The 13960-nt window shown below is 34.8% G+C and overlaps 1 protein-coding gene across 7 annotated transcripts in view; it reads left to right on the top strand.

Moving 5' to 3' along the window:
* Positions 1-13960, top strand: part of ASCC3 (activating signal cointegrator 1 complex subunit 3) — a 337927-nt gene that overhangs the window by 196017 nt on the left and 127950 nt on the right. For all 7 annotated transcript variants that reach the window (XM_027603944.1, XM_027603946.2, XM_027603941.1 and 4 more), the window contains 5 exons: positions 4412-4576; positions 6248-6334; positions 7188-7364; positions 10937-11162; positions 12417-12571. In XM_027603944.1, coding sequence (XP_027459745.1) covers positions 4412-4576; positions 6248-6334; positions 7188-7364; positions 10937-11162; positions 12417-12571 — 810 coding nt within the window. The remainder of the gene's footprint in view (positions 1-4411; positions 4577-6247; positions 6335-7187; positions 7365-10936; positions 11163-12416; positions 12572-13960) is intronic.

A 13960-nucleotide genomic window follows, 5' to 3' on the forward strand; every position in this document is an offset into this window, starting at 1 on the left:
AACTCAATCACAAGAGGAAAGTTGGAAAGAACTCAAATACATGGAGGCTAAAGAGCATCCTACTAAAGAATGAATGGGTCAACCAGGAAATTAAAGAAGAATTAAAAAAATTCATGGAAACCAATGAAAATGAAAACACAACTGTTCAAAATCTTTGGGATACAGCAAAGGCAGTCCTGAGAGGAAAGTATATAGCAATACAAGCCTTTCTCAAGAAACAAGAAAGGTCTCAAATACACAACCTAACCCTACACCTAAAGGAGCTAGAGAAAGAACAGCAAAGAAAGCCTAAACCCAGCAGGAGAAGAGAAATAATAAAGATCAGAGCAGAAATCAATGAAATAGAAACCAAAAGAACAGTAGAACAGATCAACGAAACTAGGAGGTGGTTCTCTGAAGGAATTAACACGATTGATAAACCCCTGGCCAGACTTATCGAAAAGAAAAGAGAAATGACCCAAATCAACAAAATCATGAATGAAAGAGGAGAGATCACAAGCAACACCAAAGAAATACAAACAATTATAAGAACATATTATGAGCAACTACATGCCAGCAAATTAGATAACCTAGAAGAAATGGGTGCATTCCTAGAGATGTATCAACTACCAAAACTGAACCAGGAAGAAATAGAAAACCTGAACAGACCTATAACCACTAAGGAAATTGAAGCAGTCATCAAAAATCTCCCAACAAACAAAAGCCCAGGGCCAGATGGCTTCCCAGGGGAATTCTATCAGACATCTAAAGAAGAATTAATACCTATTCTCCTGAAACTGTTCCAAAAAATAGAAATGGAAGGAAAACTTCCAAACTCATTTTATGAGGCCACCATTACCTTGGTCCCAAAACCAGACAAAGACCCCATCAAAAAGGAGAATTACAGACCAATATCCTTGATGAACATGGATGAAAGAATTCTCACCAAAATACTAGCCAATAGGATCCAACAGTACATTAAAAGGATTATTTACCATGACCAAGTGGGATTTATCCCTGGGCTGCAAGGTTGGTTCAACATCCGCAAATCAATCAACGTGATACAATACATTAACAAAAGAAAGAACAAGAATCATAGGATCCTCTCAATAGATGCAGAAAAAGCATTTGACAAAGTACAGCATCCTTTCTTGATCAAAACTCTTCAGAGTATGGGGATAGACGGTACATACCTCAATATCATAAAAGCCATCTATGAAGAACCTACAGCGAATATCATTCTCAATGGGGAATTTCCCCTAAGGTCAGGAATGTGGCAGGGATGTCCACTCTCACCACTGCTATTCAACATAGTATTAGAAGTCCTAGCCACAGCAATCAGACAACAAAAAGAAATCAAAGGCATCCAAATTGGCAAAGAGGAAGTCAAACTCTCACTCTTTGCAGATGATATGATACTGTATGTGGAAAACCCAAAAGACTCTACCCCAAAACTGCTAGAACTCATAGAGGAATTCAGTAAAGTGGCAGGATATAAAATCAATGCACAGAAATGAGTGGCATTCCTATACACCAACAACAAGGCAGAAGAGAGACAAATCAAGGAGTCGATCCCATTTACAATTGCACCCAAAACTGTAAGATACCTAGGAATAAACTTAACCAATGAGGCAAAGGATCTGTACTCAGAAAACTATAAAATACTCATGAAAGAAATTGAAGAAGACACAAATGGAAAAACGTTCCATGCTCATGGATTGGAAGAACAAACATTGTGAAGATGTCAATGCTACCTAGAGCAATCTACACATTCAATGCAATCCCCATCAAAATACCATCCACTTTTTTCAAAGAAATGGAACAAATAATCCTAAAATTTGTATGGAACCAGAAGAGACCCCGAATAGCCAGAGGAATATTGAAAAAGAAAAGCAAAGCTGGCGACATCACAATTCCGGACTTCCAGCTCTATTACAAAGCTGTCATCATCAAGACAGTATGGTACTGGCACAAAAACAGACACATAGATCAATGGAACAGAATAGAGAGCCCAGAAATGGACCCTCAACTCTATGGTCAGCTCATCTTCGACAAAGCAGGAAAGAATGTCCAATGGAAAAAAGACAGTCTCTTCAACAAATGGTGTTGGGAAAATTGGACAGCCACATGCAGAAGAATGAAACTGGACCATTTCCCTACACCACACACAAAAATAGACTCCAAATGGTTGAAAGACCTAAACGTGAGACAAGAGTCCATCAAAATTCTAAAGGAGAACACAGGTAGCAACCTCTTCGCCCTCAGCTGCAGCAACTTCTTCCTAGAAACATTGCCAAAGGCAAGGGAAGGAAGGGCAAAAATGAACTATTGGGATTTCATCAAGATAAAAAGCTTTTGCACAGCAAAAGAAACAGTCCACAAAACCAAAAGACAACCGACAGAATGGGAGAAAATATTTGCAAATGACATATCAGATAAAGGGCTAGTATCCAAAATCTATAAAGAACTTATCAAACTCAACACCCAAAGAACAAATAATCCATTGAAGAAATGGGCAAAAGACATGAACAGACATTTTTCCAAAGAAGACATCCAAATGGCCAACAGACACATGAAAAAGTGCTCAACATCACTCGGCATCAGGGAAATCCAAATCAAAACCTCAATGAGATACCACCTCACGCCCATCAGAATGGCTAAAATTAACAAGTCAGGAAACGACAGATGTTGGCAGGGATGTGGAGAAAGGGAAACCCTCTTACGCTGTTGTTGGGAATGCAAGCTAGTGCAACCACTCTGGAAAACAGTATGGAGGTTCCTCAAACAGTTGAAAATAGAGCTACCATTCGATCCAGCAATTGCACTACTGGGTATTTACCACAAAGATGCAAATGTAGGGATCCGAAGGGGTAGGTGCACCCCAATGTTTATAGCAGCAATGTCCACAATAGCCAAACTGTGGAAAGAGCCAAGATGTCCATCGACAAATGAATAGATAAAGAAGAAGTATATATACACAATGGAATATTATGCATCCATCCAAAGGAATGAGATCTTGCCATTTCCAACGACGTCGATGGAACTGGGGGGTGTTATGCTGAGTGAAATAAGTCAATCAGAGAAAGACATGTATCATATGACCCCACTGATATGAGGAATTCTTAATCTCAGGAAACAAACTGAATGTTGCTGCAGTGGTGTGGGGGTGGGAGGGATGGGGTGGCTGGGTGATAGACATTGGGGAGGGTATGTGCTATGGTGAGCGCTGTGAATTGTGCAAGACTGTTGAATCACAGATCTGTACTTCTGAAACAAATAATGCAACATATGTTAAAAAAAAAAAAGAAGATAGCAGGAGGGGAAGAATGAAGGGGAGTAAGTCGGAGGGGGAGACATACCATGAGAGACGGACTCTGAAAAACAAACTGAGGGTTCTAGAGGGGAGGAGGGTAGGGGGATGGGTTAGCCTGGTGATGGGTATTAAGGAGGGCACATTCTGCGTGGAGCACTGGGTGTTATGCACAAACAATGAATCATGGAACATTACATCAAAAACTAATGATGTAATGTATGGTGATTAACATAACAATAAAAAATTTTTTAAAAATGTAAGTTAGAAGGAATAGTAGGAGTTTTAATTCATTAATTGATTTCTGAAGAATTTTTATACTCCCCTCCCTTCCCTTTAAAGGTCATATTTATTGCTCCTGACTAGAGCATGACCTTCAGGACTTGGTGTGTGTGCCTGTATATATGTATACATACATACATACATTTATACACATACACACACATCAGAATACTTAAGAATACTTGTTAATATCTTGTGTTAATTGTCCTTTCTGTTTAGAAAGAGGCTATTAAATAATAATTTCAAAACTATTCAGAAATTTCTTGTCAACTTCATCTTACTCTTTGCTTCTATTATTATTATGGGCAAAATGGGTTTTTCCATCAGCAGTTATGTAAACTATTAGAACACCAAAGTCATACTCTTGTGAGAATAATTATGCATTTATTTCTTTATATCTTTAACAGAGAAAATCATCCTCACTGCGAGTTCTCCAAATAACTGATGAAGTAGGAATACAGCTTGATATTTTAGAGTCCCTATTTATTTTAGTGTGGGAGGGAAAAGACAGATTGTTTTACTAATATCTGATTGCCAATCTTTATATTCTTAAAGATTATAAGACCATATAAGAATTTTAGATTGCAAAATATTACTACCTAATGATAACATAATAAAGATCAATAATATTAATGAATTTTTAAGTATTTAATGGATTAAAATATTTTCTAGCTATGTCCTGAATTTATAAAAATGTACTTCTTTAAAAATTATAATAAAAAAATTTTATTCTAACTAACATATCAACAAAAAATTTTAATTTCCATAAATAGGTATATGTTTGTAAATAATGACTCTAAAGAAATATTCAAGTGTTTATATATATATTTTTTCCTACAGATTGACCCAACATTAGCAAAGCATCGAGAACAGTTGGTCATTGAAGTTGGTCGAAAACTAGACAAAGCTCGGATGATTCGTTTTGAAGAGCGAACTGGGTATTTTTCCTCAACTGATTTGGGTAGAACCGCCAGCCACTACTATATAAAATACAACACCATTGAGGTATACTGAGTGTAACAAATACAATAATGTTTGTTCTTAGATGTAAATACTTTCTAGACTTCAAAATATAGTATTAATGGAAAATAATAAAAGCAACTAATAAAACAAAGTGCATTTAATTTACATGAATTCAATAACATGCTGAATAAACACAAGAGAAAAATAAGACTTTAAATAATAAGGACCATTTGCCTTCTGTTCAGTGAGTATATCCTAAGTAGTAGGCACACCCAAGCCTAAAACATTGAGCATGTGGGGGAGACCTATGGAATGAATGCCTGAATGAGTTTAAGCAGGAGGTGATGGCTTAATGATATCAGTGAATAAAAGTTGAAAAATTAATTGCAGATTATTGAGAAACACTGGCTAAAGAAGAGTTAGAAAAACTGCAATAATCAGATCAACCAAGCTGTACTATTTGGGCAATTTAAGAGGTTTCAAGGATAATTTAGACTACAGTGTAGCCTTGCTTATTGCCTTTTAATGTAATCTTGGGTAAGATAGAATGCCAGTATAATATTTACATTTTAAGGAGTATATGCATGTCTTTATGTGTGTTTACATGCATGTATATGTACCTACATATGTTAATATATGGGAAAACATAACAGGGATTACCTGTGATTAGAGCCTTAAATTCAAAGACCAAGATGGGTTAAAGCACATTTTTACTCTCCTTTTTATAGAGAAAGAGTTTGAATTTTTTTTTCTTATATTCGTTTTTGGGGTACCTAAATATGTTTTTAAAATGAAAAAGTAATAGTAATCACTAACGTGAAATTTCTTCAGAAATATGAAAACCTAAGCCAATATGAAATCTCAGTTTGGTACTTATTTAAATAACACATGCTTATACATTTAACAGGTTTCAGAAAACACCTTTGTGTGCATACTAGGTTTTCCTCATCTTTGCCAAAATAAATTTTGCATTTGTATAGCACTTGAGGTTTCTTCTTTTAACATGTATCATCTCACTACTGTGATCTGGTCTTCCTCAATCCAAAACATTGCCCCTACCTCTCTACTGCTTCTATCACCTGCTCACGTGCTCACTTGCACTCCTTTTGCCCACTAAGTAACCTTCCTCATTTTCCCACTGGGTAGTATGTTACTGTCAAACTGTATCTTATGCCTGTTTGCAGCTCTTTCAAGAACTGTAGCCTTTCTTCAGCTTTCTTTATTCTGTGTGGTCTTTCAGTGATTTTTTTTTTCTTCCCAGTTTCCTGAATTTGTATATGCCCTCACTAGTAATATTATGAGGCCTTCACCAGAGGTTACCTAATTTTAGTTATTCCTCTCTGAATTTTATATGATATATGTTCAGCTTAAAGTTGGCGAATGGTACAGATTTCCATATGCCCATGCTGAAAATGAGCCAAGACCAGACTCTTATGCTGAACATTTTTTTTAGATATCTGTTGTAGGTTTTATTGATCTTTTTGCTTCTAAAGGTCTTCTCCAGCTAATTATGTCTTAGGAAATTTTTCAGTCTTTGCTAAATTTGATGATGTTTAAAGCAATGATCAAGAATAGGATACCACAGACATAATAACTCTGCATTGTCTAGGGCTCAAATATTCCTTAAGAATGTGTGATTTTATAGTCAGTTTTTAATTGAAACCATTTTACTGGATCTTCTATTTTAATCAAATATAACACTTACTTTGGTAGACCTTCAATGAATTCTTTGATGCTCACAAAACAGAAAGTGATATTTTTGCTATAGTCTCCAAAGCTGAAGAATTTGATCAAATCAAGGTAAGTAAGATTTGAAGCTTGAATCAAATGCATTTGGCTTATATACATTCATTCATTTATAAAAGCTTATAATTAATTGTTACTCTTGTTACAGTATGAGCTGTGTGGCACTTCGAATTTAGAGTACCAGCAATGTTCTTCCATTTATCAACAGTGTCCACTATCCTAGATTATGCTATTATGTCATTCCTGACATTATTCTTTGCTCTGTACTGCAAATCAACTATAATTTAAGTAGGTTTGCAATAACGAAACTAGCAGAGAATATAGTATGTAGATTTTGGTTTATTTGCAGTATAATGTTCACTGAAGAAAATATAAAGGACATGCATGATTCAAACTTAAATATGAGTATTTCTGTACCCGTATTATAATTTAATCTTATTAACAGTGAAAACTTTAATACTGTGAATCATAGTACTTCACAGCTTTAAGCTATGAATGTGTTATACCATATAAAAATATATGACTGTAATGAATGCATTTGAAGATAATTCAAGTTTGCCCTAATCCATTTGGGCAGAGGTTTTACTCTGGTCAAATAAAATATGAAATCTCATCAGCTGAAGGATGGTGAGGTCAGAAGATTTAATTTTTGTGGCATATCAAATTTTTATATGTCAATGGCAACTTTAATATTGGTGATGAATAATAAAATGTAATTGTATCAGCCTCAAGATAGTTTCTTATTGTATTTTATTAGCTACCGATGAAAAATTACTATTATATTAATGTACAAAAGAAAAATGTTGAAAAATGAAAGCCTTAAAAAAATGCAATGTAATTTAGTTTAAATATGAAAAATTTCAATAAATCAGCCCAAATAATCTTATAAAAACATTGATTCTTCCAGGTCAGAGAAGAGGAAATAGAAGAACTAGATGCCTTATTAAACAATTTCTGTGAACTCGCAGCTCCTGGAGGTGTAGAGAACAGTTACGGGAAAATAAACATCCTACTTCAAACTTATATCAGCCGAGGAGAGATGGACAGTTTCTCCCTTATATCAGATTCTGCATATGTGGCACAGGTAAGAATATTACTCCCTTCCTGTTTTCTCTTCCTTGTTTACTTTTAGAGACTCAAGATATTAATTCATGCTATACTGTAAATGCATTGCATTGTGACATGCCACCAATTACCATTTTATTGCAGAACTGGTTCTGTATCTTTTATGCCCTCTGTGCTGTTAGATCAGAAATGGAGGTGGGATTTGGTGGTTGGTTTGGTTCTTTTAGATGTTGCTGGTGTTTTCATTTTAGAATTTAAAGATATCAACACTTGGTTTTTCTGCTTTACACAATAAAGTTCATTTCTTTTACTTACAAAGGGCAATAATACAAGATTATTTCAAGCAGAGTAAAAGATTGTGGAACCTTTATAACTTACCCCAAATGTTAGAAATATAAACAAAATTTTTACCATTAAATTAGGCTTAATAGCAATACCTCACACCATATTTTCAGTCTGATAAGTCTGTGATAAAAAAGTAATCTTTCTTCCCTACCAGTGATACTTAAAAATTGAGAACTGAAAGAAAATTATTCCCTAAATTACAGCTCATTAAATGTATGTTTTTTTAAATACTGTAGTATAAAATGTTGTAGTATTTATGTTTTTATATTCAAGCCCTTGTGTGAAGTAAAGCAGGTTATTTTTTGCAGTATTTGCCTTTCAAATGAGGCTTCCCTTCTAGACATGTTTAAAAAAAATACTTTTTACTTATCAAGAATACCTTTTTCAAGAGAGAGAGGCAAACCATGAAACAGACTCTTAACTACGGAGAACAAACTGATGGTTACCAGCGGGGAAGTGGGAGCAGGGACGGGTGAAATAGGTGATGGGGGTTAAGGAGGGCACCTGTTGTGATGAGCACCGGCTGATGTATGGAAGTGTGGAATCACTACATTGTACACATGAAACTAATATAACACTATATGTTAACTATACTGTAATTAAAAAGAAAAATAAAAAAGAATCCCTTTTTCATCATTTTTCATTGAGTAGTGCCTCCTCTAAGTTAAAGAGAAATAAAAGCTTAATCTTATTTTAAATACAGAAACTATTCTGCTATGTATCTTATGTTGGTAATTTTGTTCAAAGACTTTATATAGAAAAAGTATGTTTGTGTTAAATAAATTATTAACAGCCATGAATATTCAGAAGTGCTTTGAAATAACTGTAAACGTGAAATATTTGCAAACATGAACCAAGATATATTGGTAAACAATTTGAATGAATTCAGTAATTTATTAATCAAAGTAACCAAGGAACCAGGTGATGATTTCATATGCTATATAAACCAAATATGGATGTGGTAAAAAGAAATTTTGTTTGCGTATCTTGGAACCATGTATTTCCTGCCATAGAAAATTTATATGTAATTTTTAATCTCTAAACCCTGTGACTTCTATAGGAACCATTGTTTCTAACTTACCTGTTTTTCTGAAAAAATGATATTGTCATTTTACATTTTCTAATGATTTTATATTGAAATAGTTAATGACTTAACTAAAAGTTAAAGCTTTTCTGGGTTCTGGATGAATAATCTGGCCACATTTCTGTTTGATTCAAGATTATGAAGATATTATCAAAGACTGACACACAAATTGCTTTACAGTATAAGACAGGATTTCTTCATGATTGGTTCCCAAAAAGTCAGTCTCAAAAAATTAAGGTTATAATCAAAGCATCCTGGTTTTTCTTAAATAGCTATTGTGGGTCTATCATCCATGAGTGCATTAGATAAATTATTGTTGAGTTTATATTTTAAACGTAAGCCACCAACAGTTCCACAACCCTCTCAGCTCTATAAAATAGTCATCCCTTCTATATTTCTAAAACTTGATTCTCTCAACCCCTGAGATAAATCCTCAGTTCGAATAGTCTATGATTTTATAAAGAAGTCTCTATTTAGCTTCTCTAAACTGCGTATGTTAGAGATTTTGATCATTATTCCCCATTTATATCATTCCAGATTAAAATGCCTGCCTGTATCTCACGTGGGATTTCTCCTTCCATTTCTTTTAGCTTCTAGGGAACAACTGTAGGTTCTGACATAGAAAAATAACATAATTTCAAACACAGTTGGGAAAATTAGCCTAGCATCTTCTTACAAGAGCGGCTAAGAATGATGCCGGAAGAAGACCTATTTGGTAGATATAGTAATCAAAATGTTCATGGGGCGCCTGGGTGGCTCAGCCGTTAAGCATCTGCCCTCGGCTCAGGTTGTGATCCCAGGGTCCTGGGATCGAGCCTCACATCGGGCTCCCTGCTTGGCAAGAAGCCTCCTTCTCCCTCTCCCACTCCCCCTGCTTGTGTTCCCTCTCTTGCTGTGTCTCTCTCTGTCAAAAGATAAATAAAATCTTTAAAAAAAAAATGTTCATTTTATTCTCTGGGCCTAATAAGAGTCATCCTATAATTTTTACTGGGTATCAGAACTGTCCTCATACTTCTAAATACCATTTTTGTTCTTAAGTTTCTAATACTGTAAAAAAGTAGTCAAATTTGTCAGAAGACAAATACATATTTTATATAAAATAGAAAACCAAAGCCCTTAACTCTTAATGATCATTTTTACCTTGTAATTTCAAGCCAGATCACCTATTTGCTACTTAAAATCTTCCTTCTTTTTCATCTTTTTTATGATTTTGACCAGATTTTAATATTCCTCATTTTTAAATATAGATGTCGTTCAAGATTATGAGGTATCTCCCAAGTTCATGACTTTAAAAACAATCTTCAGTAAAATAACCTGCAAAGTTAGTGATAGAGGGAAGGAGACAAAACAAATGGAAACTAACTGTAGAGATGTTAAAAGGGCTTCAATCCTTGTAACTTTCTATATGTCTATTAATGAAGTTTTCCTGACCACCGAATTTAGAACCTTGGAGTTAAATTGGACTTGTTTAGACCTGGCTTTGAGTAGATACTCTGACACCAACTATCTGTGTGATCTTAGTCAAATTATTAACCTCACCAAGCTCTATTATTTTCATTATAAAATCATAATAGCAAGACCAATTGAATGCAGTTGCCATAATCATTAAAGGAGATAGCATACAGATTAAATGAGATAATAAAGCAGTTGAAGTGTTGCTTGGTTTGTAGGGAACCATTACTACAGGTAGCTGAACTCATCAGGATTTCCTTTATCACCCTTCTCACACTAATTTTTCTGTCTGACTGGATCCCAAAGTCCTCTTTATTTCTCTAGGTAGACTTTTAATCATTGTACTATATACCCAAGGGTATCCTCAGCTGTATCTTATATTCTAGATGGCCTCAACAACCTTTTAAGTCTTATGCATACCTTTTATCTCTTCCTCCTTCATTCCTGGTTAGGGGGCATAGGGTGGAGCCTCCTAAAAACCTGGATATGAGACTATCATCTGAGATTTAACAAGGTAACACCCACTTATGAAAGATGTGATTATTCTTATATAGAAATAATAAAGATAATTAGGGTTATATGAGACTAGATGTTGCCCACAATTAAAGGCTGCAACTTGGCATGGTTCTTTTAAAACTGAGTGTGAATGACAAATCTGACAAATTTAAAGTACAGTGTACCTAACCACCAACCCCCTTTTTATTCTTCAGAATGCAGCTAGGATTGTCCGTGCTCTTTTTGAAATTGCTCTGAGGAAACGTTGGCCTGCCATGACCTACAGGCTCCTGAATCTTAGTAAAGTCATTGACAAGAGGCTCTGGGGTTGGGCCAGCCCTTTGAGACAGTTTTCAGTCTTACCACCACACATTCTAACAAGATTAGAAGAAAAAAATCTTACTGTGGATAAGCTGAAAGACATGAGGAAAGATGAAATAGGTAAGAAGGAAGCAAAAATGTTTTAATCTGTTCTGTACAAGTAAAATATTTTATTAGATATCAAAGAAAACTATTGTGTATTTTCATATTACTCAAGATAAACTTTTTTACTGTTTTAAATCCAGTTGGTATCAGTACGTAAATAGCATTTGTTCTGCTTTTATCATATGATGATAAAATTATTCCTGCATACATTACTATGTACCTTAACATTTTATTGGACAAACTTAAAATATATTGATTACTTAATATTTCAGATTCAGAATAGGAATGACATTCTACATGAAGGGAGTCAGGCTAAAGAGAAGTAAGGGGGAGGATGACTGCTGACCAGAGGTCCCGTGCTGGAAAGAGGCTGATAGTTACTTCACTTGTACAGTAAGACTACTTTAAGACAGAGTGGTAGAAAGTATCAATAAAAATAGAGGGAAATTGAGGATATTAACTAGAGACGTTAAAGTTACTTACATTGGGGTAACATATGTAAATATTTTATCAAAATAAGGAAAACCAGTTTCAAATTCTGGTGAATATAGAACATTTTGATTTGTTCATAAATGTACTTTAAAAAATTGTATTACAAAGAACCAAGATATATAAGAAGTATTGATACTAAATAAATATTATCTATTTCCACTTAATTGCTTGGACTCAAGTAGGAAAATGTTTATAGTCAGTCACATCTGTTCGTGACCCCCTCCCCACCCTGGCATTCCCATACATAACTACTTCAAAATCTGATCATACATGAAAATAGGTATAAGTGGATAAGTTTGTGCTATGTTGACCATATTTTATATTTTAGCTTTATTTTTTTCTGGAAATGAGTTTGGATGGGTGATTTGTGTTTGATTACTAAAGCATTTCCCATCATGGTTACAGAGTTGAGAAATAGACTGTATAAATTAATGGCTATTTTCACAAAATACTAAATTTTTTAATGTGTCATGAGCTAACTAGGAGAAAAGTGGAACTGTTTATAGTAGTTTAAATACTGTCAAGTCTCAGTAATTTTAAGAACCGTATTAATAGCTGAAGAAACCTTGATACTGGTTTTCAGAGCTATGAATTGCTAATTCAAGTTAACTATTACAAAATATTCAAACATGCCAGGTCAAGAATGTCAACTATTCTACATAGCAAATCATAAAACAAGCAATAAAACCACCCTCTCTGAAATCCCATTTACAAGTCAGATTATGTTGCTTTTTTTCTGTCTGAACACATTTCTTCTGTGTGATGTTTTCCTTACAGGTCACATGCTTCATCATGTGAATATTGGACTCAAGGTCAAACAATGTGTTCATCAGATTCCTTCTGTTACAATGGAAGCATCCATTCAGCCCATCACACGGACTGTCCTCCGAGTAACGCTTAGTATCTGTCCTGATTTTACTTGGAATGATCAGGTAAAAGTAGAAAATATCTATATCAATGGTAAGCAAAAATGTCTGTACTGCAGGTTCAACTATACCTCCTTACATCTGTCCTTAAGGCATATAGAAAACTCTAAAAAGAATACATATTGAAGATTCATTTAAAGCATTGTAGTAATATTTACTATCATCCTCAAGAAAAACATGCTATAGTATATTAATATGGCAACCAATGAGACCTCTTTAGAACCTCTTAGGTATCCTGAAAGTTCAACATTGAACAAAATAGTTTAGTGGATTCACATACATAAAGACTGTGTAATTCTGTCTTCTTTAATTTTCTGTTATCTTCATTTTTGCCAGCTCTACTTACTCTGTCATTTTATCCTACTAAAAAGTCAAGATTCTTTGTGCTAAAAGAGCCCTTTTAAAATCCTAATATTTCTGGAAACCTGGGTGGCTCAATCGTTAAGCGTCTGCCTTTGGCTCAGGTCATGATCCTCCCAGGGTCCTGGGATCGAGTCCCACATCGGGCTCCCTGCTTGGAAGGAAGCCTGCTTCTCCCTCTCCTACTGCCCCTGCTTGTGTTCCTGCTTTCGCCATCTCTCTCTCTCTGTCAAATAAATAAATAAAATCTTAAAAAATAAAAAAAATAAAATCCTAATATTTCTCAAACTGTCAATCTTCTCTTCTCTTTACCATTAGATGTGTAGAAAGAGTATTCTATATTTCCTCCTGGTCATCAGTTTCTTTCCTGCTGAGACTACTTTCTCGGTGATCACCAAAACCTAACTGGTTGCCATAATAAATGAGTTTTTCTCAGTTATTTTCTTTACTTCTCTGAACATTCAGCACTATACATTGTCCTTCTTGCAAATGTCTTTCCTTGGCACCCATCACATTCCTGTTTCTGTTTTTACCCTTTCTATTCTTCTTTCTAAATCTTAGGTGTTATGGTAACTATGTTTATAGTTAGTCACATCATTCTGTGACCCCGTCCCCACCATGGTATTCCCATACGTATTTCAGAATCTAATCATTTATGAAAATATGTACAAGTGGTGTTGAGTTTGTTAAGTTCTTTATAGAGACCTGTACCTCTGAAACAAATAATACATTACATGTTAAAAAAAAAAAAAAAAGAAGATAGTAGGAAGGGAAAAATGAAGGGGGGAAAATCGGAGGGGGAGACGAACCATGAGAGAGTGTGGACTCTGAGAAACTGAGGGTTCTAGAGGGGAGGGGGGTGGGGAGATGGGTTAGCCTGGTGATGGGGATTAAAGAGGGCACGTTCTGCATGGAGCACTGGGTGTTATACGCAAACAATGAATCGTGGAACACTACATCAAAAACTAATGATGTAATGTATGATGATTAACATAAGATAATAAAATAAAATAAAATAAATATGTACAAGTGGTT

This window comes from Zalophus californianus, chromosome 7 (assembly GCF_009762305.2).
Source record: "Zalophus californianus isolate mZalCal1 chromosome 7, mZalCal1.pri.v2, whole genome shotgun sequence".
Lineage (NCBI taxonomy): Eukaryota > Metazoa > Chordata > Mammalia > Carnivora > Otariidae > Zalophus > Zalophus californianus.